Source organism: Bicyclus anynana, chromosome 15 (genome assembly GCF_947172395.1).
Source record: "Bicyclus anynana chromosome 15, ilBicAnyn1.1, whole genome shotgun sequence".
In the NCBI taxonomy this organism is placed as follows: Eukaryota; Metazoa; Arthropoda; class Insecta; order Lepidoptera; family Nymphalidae; genus Bicyclus; species Bicyclus anynana.
Genome location: NC_069097.1, coordinates 8,390,480 through 8,411,671, shown reverse-complemented (window position 1 = coordinate 8,411,671; position 21,192 = coordinate 8,390,480). Strand labels below are relative to the sequence as shown.

At 35.0% G+C, this 21,192-nt stretch overlaps 2 protein-coding genes across 2 annotated transcripts; one reads left to right on the top strand and one right to left on the bottom strand.

Moving 5' to 3' along the window:
• Positions 1 to 2,877: 2,877 nt before the first annotated feature.
• On the bottom strand, positions 2,878 to 11,830 carry LOC112051706 (THO complex subunit 1). Its single transcript, XM_024090485.2, has 10 exons — positions 11,665 to 11,830; positions 10,897 to 11,574; positions 10,315 to 10,574; positions 9,285 to 9,457; positions 8,721 to 8,850; positions 8,005 to 8,090; positions 6,688 to 6,842; positions 5,462 to 5,536; positions 4,932 to 5,012; positions 2,878 to 4,030 (listed from the first exon to the last, which is right to left on the bottom strand). Exons 1-10 carry the CDS (start codon positions 11,707 to 11,709, stop codon positions 3,722 to 3,724), a joined length of 1,992 nt encoding a protein of 663 aa, XP_023946253.1. The 5' UTR covers positions 11,710 to 11,830; the 3' UTR covers positions 2,878 to 3,721.
• A 904-nt stretch (positions 11,831 to 12,734) lies between these two features.
• Positions 12,735 to 19,521, top strand: LOC112051696 (putative uncharacterized protein DDB_G0287599). The gene is made up of 3 exons (XM_024090474.2): positions 12,735 to 12,949; positions 14,487 to 14,676; positions 15,761 to 19,521. Exons 1-3 carry the CDS (start codon positions 12,930 to 12,932, stop codon positions 15,911 to 15,913), a joined length of 363 nt encoding a protein of 120 aa, XP_023946242.1. The 5' UTR covers positions 12,735 to 12,929; the 3' UTR covers positions 15,914 to 19,521.
• Positions 19,522 to 21,192: the final 1,671 nt, after the last annotated feature.

Here is a 21,192-nt window from a genome sequence, read left to right as displayed (position 1 = left end):
AATTGAATAAAACGCGTTGTGTTTTAAAAACGCTGTCGTGTGAACATATACTTGGGAATGCATTTGTTGTATTTGACGTCCGTTAAAAAAACTCTCGTGCGAATTATTTATCTCTTATTGTCATTTGTGCAAGGCGCTGTCAATTTTAGTTCAGGTTTCAGCCGCGGGACTTCTTTCATGAAATGGACTCTAGTTAAGTACTTCACAATGCCCTTACAAACAGACTAATTCTATCCTCGATTTCCAATCTTTAGAATCTAACATTCTGTTAGATTATATCTAACATTCATATTAGATCTAACATTCTGTTAGACCATGAGACTCTAGTCTCCAAAACCAAAATCAAACATAAAAATTAAACCGGTCAAGGCGTAACTACCTACCTACCTTTAAAAACATCCGTCCTTTTTTTAATCGGTTAAAAATTTAAATACATAACAACGTAAGTTAAATATATACCTGTCAATAATTACCTAACTGTTATAGTAAACTGTTAGATTAGCCCGCAGTTCGGCTTCGAATAGTGATTTTTTTCTTATTCTTAACGAAACTTATGTCCTGGGTTATCGAACCCAGGACCTCTCCTTGGAACCACTATACTACCAACTGCGCCAGAGAGGTCGGCAAGAATCATCAAGGTACAATTGATTTTTGAGATATTGTTTTTACCAAACATTTCTGGTAATTTTTGAAAAATGTAGGTTTATTTTACGCCACATATTTATTACAATTTATAATATATTAAAGTATACTAAAAATTAATTTTACGACAGTATCACAATCGCATACAAAGTTGTTTCTAGAACATTTGGAAGTATTTGTATAAATAATAGAGATGCGCCAAATCGTAATCCCAGCAATAACTTTGATTGAATCAATGACTGATACTCCTACATTCATGAAAATACAGTAGTTAGATAGGTTTATGATAGACCAAGGGAACATTAAAATTCCATCCAGATGTTTTATTACGAGTTGTCTTATAAACTAATATTATAACAGAATGATAGATATTACTTATAGGATAGATTTTTACAAGTAAATTTTGAAGTGGAAATAGACAGAAAAGTTGATTTTTCTACTTACAGCAATAATGGTCCAATACACAAATTCCTACCAAAGCTCCTGCGCACGCACGTCACGTCCGTTGCCGTATATTTTTAATATAAAAATATCTAGTCCCGTATCGAATCATAAAAATATAAATATTTTAGGATCGACCGCTCGGGCAGCACTAAACCCCGTCTACCCATTGACGTATTCGTTTCGAACTAATTTCGGTGCAGCGACTATTCCGCGATTCTGTAAACATCGCAGCGGTGAAATACGACCAGTTTAATTTGATCTCCAAACCGCCAATGGGGTTTACGTTTCCTCCCGAACTGTAGTCAACAGGAGAGACTCGGTGGGCCAATTGAAATTGGTTGTTTTGATGACTTACAACTTTAAGAATGCGGTCGCTGTGAATTCTACGTAACATAGATTTAGAAGTTATTATTGCTTGAAAAAAATTAGGGATGTAAAGTTTGTACGCAATAAGTTCTGTTTTAGGCACACCGTGACTCAGCCGCGATGAGGAAATGCGTGCAAGTTATAATTTCGGAACGGCCGACATTGTTTAATGATTTTATAAATCCAAGCCGTACGATTCCTTAGGAAATCAGTGTGAACGTAACCGATGAGATGCTTCCATTTGCCTCTTATGATTGATGCGCCTGTTGTGTTTCACTTGGCATGATTACCAGAAACACTGGGCTACAAATTATTACATTTAGATTGTATGTCATTATAAGATATTCATATTGCATTTAGAGCAATATACAAAATCATATTTGTGAGAACCTATAACCTAGGCGTGCCAACATAATATATATAATGAGTGGCAGATTTTATTGGAACATTTTTAAAATACTTACGTAGGTAATAGGTAGGTACAACCACAGATTGAAGAATAACCGATATCATTCTCTATTCTGTGGGTACCTCTTAAATGTTGCAAACTTTGGCAAGTGCAGTTTAACATGATATCGCCGTCTAGATGCCATCTATAGTTTGGGTTTAATTGTATTTTTAAATTATCCAGGTACCCATCCACCCACTCAAATATAACACATAAAATTACATCCAAATCAGTCCAGCTACTTTTACTCCATAACCGCTGGAGCTTTTATACTCCGTAGCTTTTCATTTGTAAAGGAATATTGAAAACCGGTCCAGTAGTTTCGGAACCTATTCGGAACAAACAAACAATGTAACAAAAATAAAGTAGTAACAAATATAAAATTAGATAAATAATACTTTCAGATTCTTCCGTACTGTAAATAAAACAAAGGAGATTCATTCTGACCCTTTTCAAAGTGTCGGACCACAAAAACAAATAAAATGAAACGTTAGCCTAGCCATTTGGATCAATAGTTAATATGGCACAAAAGTTGTAAGATATCTCTGAACCAAGTTATTAGGTTCGACGAAAAGCTATACATTTTATTGATTTTCAAAAGTGCCCACCAATGAAAAATACTATTACGCATTGCGAACTGCCCATTGAGCTTAGAGGGTAGTTCATCTTTGTCCGTGTAAATTAGTTTATTTTTTTTTTACCTAATTTTTAGTAGTAGTGCTATTAAGTTAGTAATTTTTCTTGACAATCGAATATCTACACATATCTGGCTTTTTATTGAAGCTTCTTCATTGTCGACCCAAATCTGAACGTACTTCGCTCTGCTGAAAACAGTGGCAATTTCTCCATCTTCAAGAACTGAGTGTAGTTTCTCCGTCTGAATTAGTTTTTTGTCTAAAATCCAATATCAACTCGTAGTATAAGCGTACATTACAACGGTGCGCTAAGTATATGAAGTGAAAACGAAATAAAAATCGTTTAGTAATTTCAGTATAAATTTATTTATCGATAAGTACCTATAAATCTTACATAAAAGTAACTTAATTATGACAGTTTCTTAACAATCGATTGCGACAGCTTCCGTTCATTCTGCAACACCGTTTTAGCGGCCGTCACATGGTGTTCTTCAGCGCATCGCACGCCTCCGTCATACTCAACCCCTCCAATACATACTTCAGACTTTCCACTGAAGCGTCTTCATCGTCGAACCAAATCTGAAGCATGTTCTTCGCTCTGCTAAAGTCAGTGCCATTTTTCGGCCCCAAGAACTGTGTCAATTGGACATATCTTAGACGCTTTTTCATATTTGGACATATGAATTGCAGTTTTTCCCAACATGTAGTATAAACAAACCCTAAAATAGCTTGCCAAGATCTCTATGTATTTATAAACTTACTTTATTTTTTTCGAAACAATATCCTCTCTCCCAAAAAATGGAACACTAAGGGTAATAATGGCAGATTGATGAAGTTTTCAACGCAGTAGGCGGTTTGACGTTTGCTGTCAATTGTCATGTCATAGTCGCTTTAGGGGCGCCATCTTGATATACCTTAAAATCTGGGGTTTTAATTTTATTTAGTTAGATTTATTCACTTATTTAGATTTTAATAAAATCCATGTATTTTATAAATTTTAATGATACGGAGTGCAAGAGTGGACCTGAAATGGACCCTCTGCTTTATTTTTCTTTAGCAAATCAATAATTTCTTACAATTGTACAATATTATTTTCAAAATTTTACACAAAATTAACCTAAGACAGTTTCTTGACAATCGATTGCGAAAGCTTGCGTTTCATTCTGCAACACCGTTTGAGCGGTCGTCACAAGGTGTTCTTCAGCGCATCGCACGCCTCCGTCATACTCAACCCCTCCAATACATACTTCAGACTTTCCACTGAAGCGTCCTCATCGTCGAACCAAATCTGAAGCATGTTCTTCGCTCTGCTAGCATCTGTGGCATTTTCAGTTTCAAAGAATTCAATCTCGTCGGGCTTGAAGAGTAGCTTAGCGGCTAGCTTCTTCCAGTCGGGTAGCTTTGCGGCTACGGCCTCGAGCTGTGCTGGTGTGATCATTGTCAGTCTAGAGCGCGTTGTCTTCTCCTCGTCTTCACCTGTCATCGCTGAATCTGCCTGGTGGAGAATGTTTTATTAATAGGGTAGTTGACTCATATCAAATTTATACCACTTCGGAGTCTGCTAAAAAATTTTTAGCAGACTCCGAAGTGGATTACAAAAATGAGAAAACCAATATCAAAAAAATTGGTTATGCTTCACAATATTTGTCAGAACAACTTAATTAAAAATCAAACTGTAACCAAAACAAACCCTAGAATGGAAGAGAATGGCCTTGACTGGAGTCACGCACTTGTGAACTATGTGTGTAGGGTTAGGGGCGCCCTTGACAGTTAACCAACAATCCCCTTTTCCACTCAAGTCACTCTCCCGCCCATCCCAAGTAACCCATAAAAAAGTACACAACAAGAAATGTGGACGGCTCGAACGCCACGAGTATACTGAAGCCAACCGTACGACGAGCGCCTTATATTGAAATTCGTCCCCGCCAACCGATCGGTACCCCTCTCTAACTCCCCACTCTTTACGGAAACAAGTCGCGCCACCTGACGACTTATCCGTCTCAGACTACTATATCTTACACAATATTTTTTTCATGTAGTCCATGGAATAAAGGTCCGAAATATATCGCTATCAATTAATAAAAGTTAAGGATTTTTTATAAAACTAAATTTAAAAAACATGTGATTTTTAAAATTTTCCAAACTTTTAAAACGCTGTCCATTTTGTGACGTCACAATGATACTTGATTGTACTTAACGTCAAACTAATTATTAATTACGCTCTGTTTGACAAAAATATTATTCCCCCGTCCCCCCCTTGGAAGTTTTGGTAAATGATTATGAGTGTTAAACGTATTAATATGTGTATTGTGTATGTATGTGTGTGTGTTCAAGGTCATAAGTTATGTCGCTATTATTTTATCAAATTGATAAAGCATTTTATCAACAGTACTTACAGTTTCTATATCTGCAGTGTCCTCCTCTTTAATGATGTCCGTTTCTATTTGTTCCTCGCCCATTTCTTCATCGACCATTTCCTGATAAATCACAAAACAATATTAAACACTTGATCTGTATTAAACACAGGTATCTTTAATACAGATCAATTATTTTTACGAGACTACCCAAAAATTGTAGTTTATTAATTTCAGATTTCCCATGTTTAAACATGTATTTTTGTTTAATTGAATTGTATTCGAAAAATTTCTCATGGGATGTATTTAAAATATTTATCAAATAGATATTTTTAATTTAACAATGTTCAAAACTTAAAACAATTATCATTCATTGCAATTTAAAATATCGGCAAACGTGTTTTTGAATTTAGTATTTAAAAAAATATTGATAAACAAACTGCTACCTTAAGACTGCATTGTCACTTAACATAAAGCGCGATGATGAGAGATAGCAGTCAAGTACTAACTTGTCTTTATAATAGACTTGAACTCTATTGTTTATGCAACAAGGTTGAAAATTGAGTAAGTACCTGTTTGACATCCTTGTCGCAGTTTGAATTATTCGACGCAGCGTTGGCGGCTACTTCTCGGGATATTCGCTTGACCTGTTTCAAATTAATGATATAAAAATGATATATTGAATTTTATTCTAATCTATACTGATATTACAAAGTTATTTTTATTTATATATACTTTATTGCAACAAAGAAAATAGAAGAAAACATAGTACGTATGTGAAAAGGCGGTCTTTATTACACTTTTCGTGAGCTCACTCCCCAAGTCAAGCGTACTTAACTTAAAAATTCACTATTCTTTTATTTGTTATACTTCGTCAGCGTGGAAATTAGTTTTTCATAAATCCCTTGGGAACGATGGATTTTTCGGGGACAAAAAGTTGCCTATGTGTTAATCCAGACTATAATCTATCTCTACTTCAAATTTCAGGTGATTTCGGTTCAGTAGTCGAGGCGTGAAAGAATAACAAACATTCATATCATCAAAATCATCAGTTTTCGCAAATCTCGGGAAACCATGGAATTTTTCGGGATAAAAAGTGTTAATCCAGAGTAAAATCTATTTTCATTCCAAATCGCTTCAGTAGTAGCATTAAAGAGTAACAAACATCCAAACAAACATACATCCATATAAACTTTCTCGTTTATAATATTAGTAGGTGTAGTGTTTGTGTATACTAAATAGATACCTACAATACTACATCCACTATCTCATGTACATTGGTAGTGGGGGCAATGAGTCAGTCTGTCACCGGCGTTCGACCTGAGTGGTCGTGCGCGGTCTGCTTGCCTTACCGTGTAGAGATGAGCCAGTTCTAGTAGCTTCTCTTATAGTAAGGACGAGGGTCCTTACAGTAGGATTGCCTTATTTGGCTCTGTGTCTTATTTAAGTCTTTGCTAGTAGCTTCCGAAATTGTGTATGTATAAATATTTTGGAAACTTGGTTGGCTGCGGTGGTTTCCAGATGTGTAAATTCTTTTATTGTTCAAATGTTAATGCTGTTTTGTTTCCTATTAAATTAAAAAAAAAGAATAGGGTTACAGCGCTCGGCAAACATCTTGAACAAAAAGTGGCGTACTGGAGGAAAGTTCGCGCAGGCACACTTTATGACAATGGACAAGGCTGACCGATTTACCAATAGCAGGTGCACTTCGCCCCACCAAAGAGACCGACAAATCGACTTCTGCGCATTTAAATGGATTAATTGCCGATATTTGCCGAGAATTATAATCCACGCTCACCATGTCGTCGAGGTAGTCGGGCAGACGACCGATGGGGTTGTTTGTGTGCACGAAGAAATGCGGCGAGCGGCGCGCTAGCAACCGCAGAGCTCGCCACGCCCAGCCGCTGGAGCCGTCGCCCGCGCCCGCACCCTGCCCGCTCAGCATGTACGACTCTACACAGAACAGTTATCACACTCTCATTTATTTATTACTTCATTTTTTTTTAATTTTTAACAATATAAGTATATAATACAAAACATTAATAAAAATTTATACAAAAAATTCACCCTCCGCTGCGGGACATTTGAGTGCCCAAGCAACCGGTGGTCAGGGCTAAAGAGCGAGGAACCTCCTCACAATACGCGCCGTCTCAAGAATCACTGCCTTTTGTATCCGACTCTTGATCCAACAGTTAAGCGAAAGCTTCTTAAGGTGTTGGTCGAAGCTTTTCGCTATAAGATCATTGACTGAAACAACTATCGGAACAATAATAGTTGACTCAACATTCCACATGGCGGTAATCTCGTGAGCAAGGTCTTTTGATACTTTTTCCTTTTCGGCTTTAACCAGATTATCGTCATGTGGAACAGTAATATCAACAATTATTGCACGACGCACTGACCGATCGACTAGCACTATATCAGGTCTATTGGCTACAATATACCTGTCAGTGATAATCGTTCGGTCCCAGTAGAGCAATGCACTGCTATTTTCAAGAACTGACGCTGGGTCGTACCTATAGTAAGGCATTATTATCAGCGTATTTTAACCCTAAATCACTAAACTATCCTACAAGTGACATTGTTACTAAACATTCGTAAAAAATACGACAGCCAAATAAAACAATATAAATCAACGAATCATAAACTTTAATTATTTAAGAAATTACAATCATTTATTCTTTGGGCTTTCTATAAGAGATCACATATTAATGAAATAGTTTAATTTTTTTACTCTACACAATTTGAACACATATTCATGTTGTGCGCCCTACTTAAGGCTCTTTTACATTGACCTTAATTACGCGAATGTATCATAAACATCAACCCCATTGCTTTTAAGGAGCCCTTTACAACCATACATAATATCTATATTTGGACTTAAGTCTTTGACATATATATGTAGACCGATATTAGATATATTTGATGTTAAACCTTATAGAGAGAAAATATAAAACTTGTAGAGAGAAAAGACACTTAGTCAACTAATGGCGGCAGAGCTGGAATATAGAATAGGAATATAACCTGCATACAAACATTCTAACTAATATTATAATAACGAATGTGAGTTTGTTTGTTACATGCATAACAAAGCATATTAAAAAGTTAAACATACCTAATGAAGGCATAAAGTCCCTTTCATTAGTCCGGCACGCTGCTAGATTGTCAGGGGAGAGATTCCACAACTTTGTGAGCTCATTGCTGGAAATATAATAACAAAATAAACAAATGCACAAAAGTTAACTACGAGCGATGCCCCATTAGAGCTCAAAAGTCATCTATCGGCGCGAACTCGAGGCATTCAGTATTCTTTTTATGAAACTCATACGATGACCTCTTTGGCGTAGTTGGTAGTGGTTTCTCAGCTTGGATCGGTTTAAGATTTTATGTTTTTTAAATTGACTCAGGTTTGGTTAGTTTGTGTTGAAATTAAAAAATAAGTTCCTTCCTTCAACACACAGTTATACGATATGTAATGGAAACGAGTCGCCTCTGGACAAGTTACGGTGCTACGTACGATACGAACCATATCCGCTTTTTAAGCTTAAAGTTGCAGGTGCATGCCCCGGACCGGATTCGAACGCACACCCTCCGGAATCGGAGGCAGAGGTCATATCCACTTGGCTATCTTCTTGTATAGTACTAATTAAAATAAAATTGTAAAGTTTGAAGCTAGCTTTAGTAGTACTAAACCTTAGTGACAGAGCCCATCCAGGGAAGTAATACTGCTATGCTTATTTCTACTTATCATCATGTGGGCTATACTTAGTCCATCAATTAAGATACATGTATGTATATTAAAAACTGTAACTGTTGGAAAAGTTTCCTTACTTTCCCATAAAGAATTTGTCTTGTGATTCATATTCCCTGATGATATCACCAACAGGCCGCCTTCTCTTCTTGGTTTTTCTTACTTCTTCAGTGCTCTCAGTTTGAACTGGTGGCTTGGGTTTTTGGAACTCTACAGGGAATGTAAAATAATTTTAATATAGATATTATGGTCATCAAATCTAAAGTAATATTACAAGGAGGTAAGATTTATTTTTTTGTTTAGTCTGATATGAATACTTTCTGAAATTATTAATAATTATTTTACTAATGAAAAGCTTAGCTTAGCAGCGAGTAATAAGTGCTATATTTTATCTCCATATTCCTATTGGAATGAGAACCACATTAGTGAAACCTCAGGGGTCTATAGTCTATACTAATATTATTGTAGGGGGTCTACTGAACATATTTGGAGAATTCCTTTACCACTAGAAAGCCACATTATTTGTTTGTGTCATAGGCTATATTTTATCCCCGTATTCTCATGGGAACAGGAAACACGCGGTTGAAACCTCGGGCGTCAGCTAGTTGCATATAAAAAGATATGTGAAAAAAAGTCATACAAACCTGGGCATCCATCATTCTTCCAACTGTTCCAATGTTCCTCTCTTTTGAGTATGCTTTTGACACATTCAGCAAAAGTTTTCCCTTCCGGCGGAGTTTCTCCTAGCAGCTTGTACACTAATGATGACGTCTCCTTCACCCACTCTTGTTGGTCTGATTTTAGTTCTTGGGATTCCCTTCAATGCAAATGTACGATTAATAAGCAAATATGAGTATAAACCCTGCATATAAGAGTATATAGGGAGTTAATTTTATATCATCATCATCTGCAACCAATTTCTGGCTCACTGTTGAGTACGAGTCTCCTCTCAGAATGAGAGGGGTTAGGTCAATAGTCTACCACATAGGCCCAATGCCGATTGGCAGACTTCACACACATAGATAAGAAATCTTAGGTAGTCAGATTTCTTCAATTCAGAATGACTGTACTGATAGGGGTTATTACTTTTTACATAGTTATGTTACTTTCCAGAACCATGCAAAAACATTGTGGTCTTGTTATTAGGTTTTAGAAATAAATAATAATCTATTCTTATTTCTTTTAACAAATTTTTTTTCTTTTTCAGATTCATCTAATTACTACCTAGAATAAATACTGCCTTACTACTGCTATTACTAATATTATTATTCGTCGTCATCAACCCATATTCGGCTCACTGCTGAGCTCGAGTCTCCTCTCAGAATGAGAGGGGTTAGGCCAATAGTCTACCACGCTGGCCCAATGCGGATTGGCAGACTTCACACACGCAGAGAATGAAGATAATTCTCTGGTATGCAGGTTTCCTCACGATGTTTTCCTTCACTGTTTGAGACACGTGATATTTAATTTCTTAAAATGCACACAACTGAAAAGTTGGAGGTGCATGCCCCGGACCGGATTCGAACCCACACCCTCCGGAATCGGAGGCAGAGGTCATATCCACTGGGCTATCACGGCTCTCTGGATTATTATTAAATCAAATAAAAAAAAAGCATTATGACATTATGTTTTAAGAGAGATATGACGGCTAGTACAATTTTAGAAGGCACTTACATTTTAAACTTCACAGAGGATGTCAAATATTGAAACAGTATCAAAAACTGTATGAGAACACATCTTCTGAAGTTAGAGTCTGACAGCTGTAGCTCAAGAAGCTTCTGGTTTGTAAGGAACTTGGCGAAGTAGTGTTGTTCCTTGCTCTCCTGCATATCCACATCTGTGTTGTATGTTTTTAGTCTGTTTAACTTAGACTTCTGTATTTCAACAGCTTCTAGCTTGTAAGATGAGAAGGCTGATAGGACACTGCCAGAGTGCTGTAAAAGAAATCATCATTCATCATTAACAACTCATATTCAGCTTACTTATATATTATCCATATTCCTACTAGATCGGGTACCACGCAGGTGAAACCGCGCGGCGTCAGCTAGTTAATTTATAAAATTCTAGTCATTAAAAGAAAGAATTTAAGAGATCATTGTACATATTTTAGGTCAGACTTTGGGGTTGAAATGAATATCTTAGCATTTCATGGATTTACTGCACAGTTAGTGGGTGCATCCACACTGTGAATCCATGGAAATATTACCAGAACAAGTTAATAAAAGCTTGTTATGAGAAATCTGGTTATTGTCTTACCGCAACAAATGTTTTCCACTGAATCTTATTGTAACATGTATTTGGGTTCCTGAAAAAGTCTTGCAAGCTCCAAAATCTGCAGTACAAATTGTAATCTATTGTGTGTTTGGTTTTGTCTTCATCAATAACCATTTCTTCATCCAAAGCATCTTTCAGTGTACTTGAACTGTCACCTCCGAATTCTGTCACATTTTCAAGATTGAATTCAGAAACAATATTCAACCCCGATCGTTCAGAAAATGGAAAGAACTTTGCGAGGAATAACAAAATTCGCCCACAGAATACAGTGTTTTGTGATCTTGACAACCTTCTCAACAAATCGTTGCACATTCTGAGCAAATTATTCTTACAAGCGACAAAGAATAGTTCTTCTCGCCAGATATTGACACCATTTTCGACATATGTGAACATTTTCTCGCATTTATTTAGGGTTAGCGAGTCAAAAATATCGCCGAGTAGCACTACTGGCATAGTGGGGGTGACCATTTGTCGTCTACACGACTCTATGCAAAAGCAGACGTAGTTCTCCAAAGTCTCAGGTTCTTCGACAAGGAGCTCCAGAAGTTTATCTCTGAACGCTTGGTCCATCGCAGCTTTGCGGTCAGTTTCGTTTGCATTCTTAGAAAACGAGTCCAGCAAATCCATGTTATTGTTCAAGAAAGCTTTTGAGAGAACATCCTGAGGAATAAAATCAAGAAATTAAACAATAAGAGTATTAGGAATGGAATTTCAAAATCTAACCTTAATGGTTAGAACGTATAATAATACCTTGTATTTAACTCGAAGTACATCGAAACTGGTTTTATCAGACATTGTTGTAAATTTATAGTGTAACTAAACAAGTTCCGAACGTTTTTTGTTTTTTATTACATTAATTACAAGTAGAAATAGAAAATTGTACAATCAGACAAGCGTCCATCAACAAAACAAACGGACACAGACAGACATAGAGTACATTGAATATAGGGTACAGAGTAAACCAAACACAGACTCATTAAAAATCAAATTCAGTTCCTTCATTGTTTTATTGTCTTGGGTCCATTTTGAGGTGTAATATGTTCTGTGGCATTTATTTATTGGTGTTTATTCAGTAAGCGTTCTACTGATTGGTTAAAATTATCAAATTCGCGATTATCAAATCATGAGAAAGAATACAATAAGGAACTTAAGCTAACTTATCCTAATAACTATACAAATCATGCCCACGTGGAATGGACAGCCAGGCTGATCCTTTGCGCAAAAAATGAGCCAGCCCTTCTGTCACCAGTCGAGGCAACAAGCCGCGGTGAAATAGTACGGAAAAATTTTTTGGCACTGCGACTCCATGGCCCAAGGGTCTCCACGGCAAAAGGTACAAATATGTAACTCTCTGTCAGAGAGGCATACTTGAGCCACTTACCGGTTTCAGCTTTTTCTGCTGCGGCTCCCGGTCTTGATTCTGTCTCCCTGATATGACACGGTGCTAATGTGTCGACGCATGTAGCGTCCCACATTAGGGCCCGCCCCATTTCCCAGGGAACCAGCGTCAATCCATCAGGTCTCTTGCCATCATCCCGACTGATTCCTAACGGCTCGATTAGCGCAGGAATATTTATGGTGGCAAGAGCCCTTTTTATTATGTCATTAAGAGAGCCATGCCGAAATAGCCTACCGCCACTCCTTTGGCATGAAAGCCCGTGGATTCCAAATTTACTCACCTCTTTCCCACATGGACATTTGTGCTCTAAACACAATGGTGTACCCAATCTGAGTCCTAATCATGATATTGACAGGTCATGTCTAGTTGACATTTTGACAATTAGCTGACAATTGACATTGACAGTTGTAAATAATTGCATTTGCAATTTGATGTTTTTCCCCACACTCAGTGGCGTCATGTGTATTTATCTTTCTTTTTAGTAATTTAACCGCAATATTGCATTTATTTATTGTATTTTATATCATAGAAATTATAAGTTAAATGATAAAGCCTACGTGTTCGTAATAATAAGTAATAAAAGTAATAATCGTCGTAAGGTATCTATAAAAATAAAATGGATAGAAATAATATGAGGTAAGTCTTTGTCTCGTAGTTGTAGGCACTTTCACGAGATTGATTACGTGTTTATTTGCTAATTCGTTTTCCATTAAAACCAAAATAAGGAATCCATGATAACTTTTGAAATATAGACTAAAGGTGTACCTTTTTTGTTGACCCAGATTTCCTAATGCTCTATTCTCTAAACGATAACTACTTGAACGTAAATAGAAACATTTACTTTTGCCTAATTGATTATTTGTACATCCAAGCTTTTTCACAATTTAGTCATATCACTCAATAAACTGTAGAAGTTTTCTATGTATTTGGTTATAAACAAATGTTTTGTTTTATTTTTAACGTTATCATAATGCGTCCGTTTATCATAGTCCCACAAAACAGCTCAATAATCAGTGACGCAGAAATACAGACAGCAGTTGAGTTTACATTGTACTTGAAAACACTGTAGGTACATTGTAGATTAAATTTTGTAATCATTTGATTACAAAATTGAAATTAGTGTTCTAGAGAACCTTGCAAAATGATTTATTTTATGTCTAATTAGTTAGCACACCCTGTTAATTAGTTGGCCTTGTACTTCAGTAATTCAGTCTTCTACAAATATCTTTGACATCATAGATTTTTCTAGGATAATAAGTAGTATGAGTTAATCCAGGGTATGATCTATCTCCATGCTAAATCTCAGCCAAATTTGAATATTTTTGAGTTTTTTTATGAAAGATTAACAAATATGCATCTATACAAACTTGCATTTTTAATATTAGAAGAAAGTAGAAAGCTTCAAAGTTCAGTAAGTAAACCACCATTACACCATGAATAACTATAATGTCCTGTAAACCACTAGATTGACAATTAAGATAGAAATTAAAAAAAGACCTATACAACTAAAAAAACTGTTAAAAAAGTCTGTAACAGTTTCATTGAATCAATCTTAGAGTATAAACATTCTTAAATCAGTGTGAATACAATTATTATTGGTTACGCAAACAATGGGTACAGTAGGCCAATTGGTATTACAGTAAGATATTTAGAAGGCATAAAATTTTTGGCTGGGTCCGAATTATTAAAAGAATAAAAATTGAATATCATGAATATAGACAGGATTTATTAGTAAACTAGCTACGCCCTGCAGTTTTAACCAAATGGTTCCTATTCCTGAGAATACAGGTATAAAATATAGCCTGTGTCACTCACAAATATTGTGCTATTTTAGTGTGTAATGATGTGTAAATTACCACAGCACCACAAACTATAATACTATACTACAGCTTTACTTGATGAGTACTGTTTACCAACAAAGAAATTAGAAATGAAGGTTAAATTATGTATGGTTATAACTTGTTATATAAACATATTAACCATATTATGTCTAAGCTTATTAATCTTATTTATTTTAATTAATTTAAGAAGTTAATTATTATTATTATTAGGTGTGAAATGACTACTGATTTATACCCTCATTTTTATTTTTTAAGGATTTAAGCTGCCACACTTGAGTTTTGTCTATGATTAGATTTACTTATTCTTACTTTCCTAACTCTGCTAATTTCAGATCAAACTATGTGAACAGTGGACCAAGGTCTCTCCCGCACATGGGGGGACACAAACGCCACAATGGAAACAGTCACAATGGTTCACGATTGAGTCCACCAGCGCAGCCAACAAATAACAACATCCACAACAATAACAACAACAGTCAACACGATGATATAGTGAACTATATATTTGACTCTTGGAATAAGGTAAATACACCAAATACATATTAAATCAGGCTTGTATTATCCCTCAACAATTGTGGCTAAATATACATGCATGGCATTACAGATTTTAATTGGAATTATAATGTAAATTTTCCAAAAATACTGATAAGTAAATCTATAGTAATATTATAAAAGTGAAAAAGGCTGTCCGTCTGTCTGACTGTCTATTTGACTTTTGTTACCTTTGCACAACTAAACTACTGAATTAATTTTCAATTTGGTATAAAGATAATAAGACCAAGGAACAGAACATAGGCTACTTTTTATCCTGGAAAAATCTGGGATTTGTAAAAAACAATTTCATGCAAATGGAGTTGCAAGCGTAAGCTAATAAGATTATAAGCCCTTTCTTATATTAGTACATACAAAAACATTGTAGTAGTAGAGTTATTAACTTCTTGAGGATTAGAATTTGGCACATGTTAGCATGTAAATTCTTGGGATTTCTTTCTTATTCACTGATTCTGATTCTGACTTTATTCTGACATACATCTCTTATTAGTTTCTTGATAGATTTCTAGCTTTTATCTGTGGAGTTCTGCAAGTGCTCATACCCACAAGTAATGTTTGGAAGTATTCAGGTGTCAAAGCTTTCCTTTTAATTGCTCTGTTAAGCTCAATAAATTTGTATGGAATTCTTTTAGTGACTTGTACTTATTTCAGTAATTATGAAAGATATAGTCAGGGATACCTAGAACATTTTGTACACCTGATTACTAACAAGCTAATTTTTCGTGGTGAGTAGCTTCATCACAATCTGACAATCAACTTTTTTATTTACGAAAATTCTTGATTCTGGTAGCTAACTGAGTTACCAGAAAATTGAAATTTCAGAGCGTCGGAACAAGATAATGTACCACGCAATTTGTAGGTCAATGTGGCTGTTAATGTATAACTTAGCTTCATCTCGATGAAACCATCAACTTTTTTATTTAAAAAGTTGATTGTCTCATCAAAGTGAAACTACTCACGAAAAATTAGCTTGTTAGTAATCAGGTGTACAAAATGTTCTAGGTATCCCTGACTAATACAATATTAACAGGATTTAATATGTTAATAACTCCAGGTAACACGCGAATTAGAAAGAGGCAGCGAAGATGCAAAATATTATCAAGAAGTGCTCTCTCCACGTCAGCTTGCTAACTTCAGGCCATTCAACTTGGACGACTGGTGGGGGTGCCGCATGATGCAGACAATCAACCGCAAGCACCGGTCTTAGTTCAAGTACACTCTCATGTTAATGATATCTCATTGAAACACCACATCATTTTGATGCAAAATCCACAGCTGATTGCAAAGCGATGTATTGTGACCATAGAAATTTAGATAACAAGGTAATAGAAATGGCATATACAAGATAAACCCTTTAATATTCAAAATATCTTCAATGAGGCTTGCGTTCGATAGTATCTGCCAGCCTAGAAGAAGATTTCTATGGTTGTGATACTATGCTAGTGGTATGTCACATTAGGGTGGTCATGTAATACATGGTTATTTGAAATTCTTTATTTCATTGCTGAGAATTTAAAATTTGCACTTCCTTGTATGTAGGTATAAAATGATAAACATTTAGAAAATCAAAAACACTGTCTTTCCAAAATTTTTGAGTTGAAATTTAGGCTGCAGAGCACGCCAAAAATATGCTCGTAAAAGTTAACCCATCTTCAGCACTTAAAAACATAATGTGAAACTGACTTATCTTGAAAATTTACGCCTAAATCACATAATGGTACTTTATTACGATAAACATAGGGTTTGCTGACACTGCTTATGTGCGTTAAACACTGCTTGCACACAGCCCCAATTTTTTACGAGTCAGGTCCATCTAGTATCATATTTTATCGGTTGCTTACTCTAGTTACAAAACCTATGCACACTTTTCATAGACTGTGGTGTGATATCAAGTAGTGAACCCGTGAGTTAAACCTGACATTAGTAATAACCTCTAACCTCTAGATTACAGTACATTTAATATAGAATCGATAATATGGAAAAATTCAATTAATAAGAGTGGTAGGTAGATACACATAATAAATATTACTAACAAATCACATAACGGAAGTCCTCACTCGCATAATACAGGTGTGTGGTTGAAGATAGAGGAGTGCAGGCTCATTCTTTTAACATACTATTAAAGTGTTTCTCAGATAGCATGGGTACGGTGACAGTTCGTTTCACTCTTGAAGGTTTGCAGCGATTCACGATAATAGTACGTATTATGAATGTCTTAAGGCAACTGTTACCGTGTCCATGCTATCTTTAATCCTAACGCGATCCGATGCCATCTCGGACTAATTATATTAGGACTAGTATAGCACCCAAATTCATGAACAAAATTAACAGTGTTTTATACAAAAACATATTTTTAGGAGCTCTTTAACCGACGAACACAATTATAATTATGAAACATCGATTCTATAGAGACAGTTTTTAGATCGCATTAGATTGTTGATCATATACTTTGACAGAAAAGAAACGTCTAGCGAGGCAGGTCCTTATGTAACTCTGAGTATGCAATACATTGAAGCCTCAATGGTTCTTTAAGACCTTGTACGTTGGGGTCTTAGGTAAATCGGTAAAGGATCTCGTACTACAGACGCGGACCATTGTCGTACCCATTCCTAACACGTGGAGGCGAATGTGAATATTGTATCATATTTATAATAAGACATATTTTTGTTCTATTGTTTTCATGTGTCAGTCTACAAACTATGAGCAGAGAAGTTGTAGGAAGTTTGGCTATACAGGCGATTCGACGCTCGTAAATACCGCAAATTTTGGATTGAAAGCCACATGACCGCCAAATTTCCATAAAAAAGACAAAATAAATTCAATATGTTGTCTTGAGTTGCATCAAATACAAGTGCGTATTTGATCTGTAGCCCTAAGATATGCACCACTACGTATCTTACGAGAAAGGCAAATGACTAGAAGAAAAAAAGACATAATTTCGACCACCAGAGCAGCAGAATTGGAATATCACTTTCTTTAAATTCCAACGCAACGTTTCAAACGTTTCAAAAGCTGTCTCGACCCTTCGGTATTGGTCGACAATACGAAAATGTATCTTTGTCTTCACTATATATCTCGTGACATGCAAGTGAACAGTAGGTACGGCACTATAAAGCTAAAATCACCAGATGCACACGCCACGCGATTCAATATTTATTGATAGGCATATTATGTCCATACTTACCTCTTCTTCCTCTGGCGACATACCCCGCACCCCTGTATTACGAGGACGAGGACTAAAGTTATGCAGTTTGTTTATAAATACACAATTAAACTATTACACTTATAGCATATTTTTGTCAAAATAAGTTACAATAATGAATAATAACATATTTAAATGTTGTATGTAGAAAATTAATTCGAAATGGCAATAAATATTGTGTACAATTTAGATTTTATAGCACGACGAGACAATGAGATATTTTTAACTTTCAGACATCTTCTTCACGATATGTTTTTTTCTCCTAAGATCTACCTAGTTACCCTATAAAAATTAAATTTAAATGATATAAATATCTCACTTTTGCTGTTATGAAAATAATTAAAATGTGAAAATCGTAGAACACACAAGCTTGGGCGGAGAATATTAACTATATATTTTGGGTGTATAGATCTCTGCCCTTGACTTCTATGTTTTTGCAAAAAAGCAATAATTTTAAATCACGTAGGAGATTATTATGTAAGTTTAAAAGATTTGTGTTAGTTAATTTTACTTGTAATTTGTAAGAGAATGTGTTTTTGCCGGTTAGAATAAGCTAGAAACTTACAATATTTGATTTAATTGTGTTTTAATATAATCAAGATTATTTTATAGTATGCGCTAGATTCAGGTAAATTGAAACGAAATATGGTTGAGTGTGTCTATTTCTTTCTGTTTCCAGTAAAAACAAAGAACACTCATATTACTACATATTGAATGAGTGTTATTTGTTTGTTGTGTCCATGTTAGTAAAGCTACAAACTATCTGCTTTTGATACTACCATTTAAGCCAATAATCTGAAATTACTTTAATTTCTCTGTTACACTAAAATATTTCAGTTGTTCTGTCCTTTGCTTTTTTATTATTTAAAAAAAACGGTTTTGGTTTGATTATTATTATTAAAAAAAACTTTCCATTTAGGTGATTAAGTGACTGTTTCTCTGACAAATAAACCAATTTATTTGTTATTCATTGGATTCAAATTATATTTCTTGTAATACTATGTCAATGACTGAATTTGAATTATTATATTTAATAAAAAAACAGATGCACTCAACTTTTTTTTCATTTTAAATTGTCATAAAATATTTCTATTGTTTATTTATTTATTTTTTGAAATAATTTGAAATTAAAATTACATCACATGTACTGTGTTTAGGGTTTTAACAGTGGAATGACGTCCTGAATCCTTGGTGATTTATGAAATATTTTTTGTTCGTATAGTAATTGTTACACTGAATTTATCTTAAGTGTAGTGCATAAAGTGACACTTATTTCTGTAATATTTCACAGGTATAATAAGCCCAGGTTAGGAGTTGCACAGATGTAATTACAGCTGACTGTACTAGTAGATTATAAGCCTCTATACAGTTTTATCATACAATTCAAAACATTTCTCTCTTGTATGCTATGACTAGTTTCTGAGGAGGCCGTTTATTTAGAGCTAGACAGACTAGTTATCGATTAGGAAATGCCGATCTAATTGCTACGTGTTCTAGCCGGAAAACATAGATCTATTATGTAGATTTTTCAGAACTGTATCTGTTCACAAAAAAAAACATTTTTGAAGAATAATACATCTAAATAAATCACTTTTTGTAGAGCAAAGTTAGAAGGTTTTACTGGAAAACAAAAGATATCAAAATTAGGCACGAATGCACGATTAAGTGACACTTATTTCTGTTTTTAATTTGTAAGAGTGATACTTATTTCAGTCTTAATTTTAAGATAATATAATTGTGCGTGTACCTACATTTATTAGAGGACGTTATTCTATAAGTTTATGGCTAATCCACTTTGATAAATAAGTACCTATATACTATACAATTATATTTATTATCTACTACAAAATAAGAGTTCAATTAACATTCCATTCATTTTGTCGTGTACTTAGAATTTGAAATAAATACCTAATATTAAGTATTTTAAATAAAGAACGACGGAACTACAGACTATGGACTTTAATAAAACATTTTTAATATAAATATTCAATTTATTTATTTTTCTTTTGTTTCGTATCGGGGTAATACACTAACAGCTACAATCTGGCAAGTTCGTTAATGACACTCCCATGATATGCGGGCGACGGGGGGAAGGATTGCGCGGGTGTGAAATCGTGCGTGCGGGGATGTGACGTGCATCAGTTGTGGGTTTTTCCCCCCCCGCCCCACGCGCAATAATACGGAGAGTTACGAACTAAGTTGCCAAGCTATATAGCTCGTGCCAAAATTCCGTCCGTTCGCGCCTAATACAAGATCTCTGACTGCAGTAAACGAAAACATAGTACGAGATCTGGCATAAGAAATATATACCCTATATCATTTAAATATATATAAATGATATAGGGTAATATATATGGTAGAAAATATTCACATTGACATAATATTTCAAATAGGTTGGCTATAGTAATATTGCGGCCTGATTAAATGATTATTTTTTTTATTGAAATTATTTAATTAACCAACGAGGGAAATTAAAAAAAAAAACGTACACCGAACAAAATAATATACCCAAAAAAATTTAAAAAGTAATAGGTGCCTGCTTTTGAACGCGCTAATCTCAGGAACTACTGCTCCGATTTGAAAAATTATATCAGTGTTAAGTAGCCCATTTATATTTTATCCCCGTATTCCTTCGGGAACGCGAACCACGCGGGTGAAATCAATAATAAATAACAAATGAGGATATATATTTCTACTGCCGGATCTTTTGCTTAATAGCTGCGCAGTTTGCCGTCTGCAATATCAGAGTGGACTCGAAGTTTGGCACGATCTATACTGAAGTGAACTGTACTGAAGTATACTATAACCTGCCCAGGAGTATGAAGAATAATTGTACAAAGTTTCGTTAAAATCCGTCAAGTAGTTTTTGTTTCTATTACGAACATACAGATAGATAGACAAACATTTTACTGATTGCATTTTTGGCATCAGTAACGATCACTAATCACCCCCTGATAGTTATTTTGGAAATATATTTCATGTAGGTACAGAATTGGCCTTTACAGATTTATTATAACTATAGATAACATTTATAGAAAAAAAACATAAGTACCTATGAAATTATCGTAGAGTTACCTTCATTTTTAATTTGTTTGTTTATAAATATTCCACATCGAGTTTGGCTTTTAGTTTACTCCAGAGAACAACAAAAGTTCTTTTACCGATTAAAAATCAATTCCTTCAGTCGGCGATCAAAGTGAAAGCTTTTAAATTGATCCAGCTTTACCCAGTAGCAGCGCAGGGACGGGCCGTTTATTTTTATTTCAGTTCATTAGATGCCTATT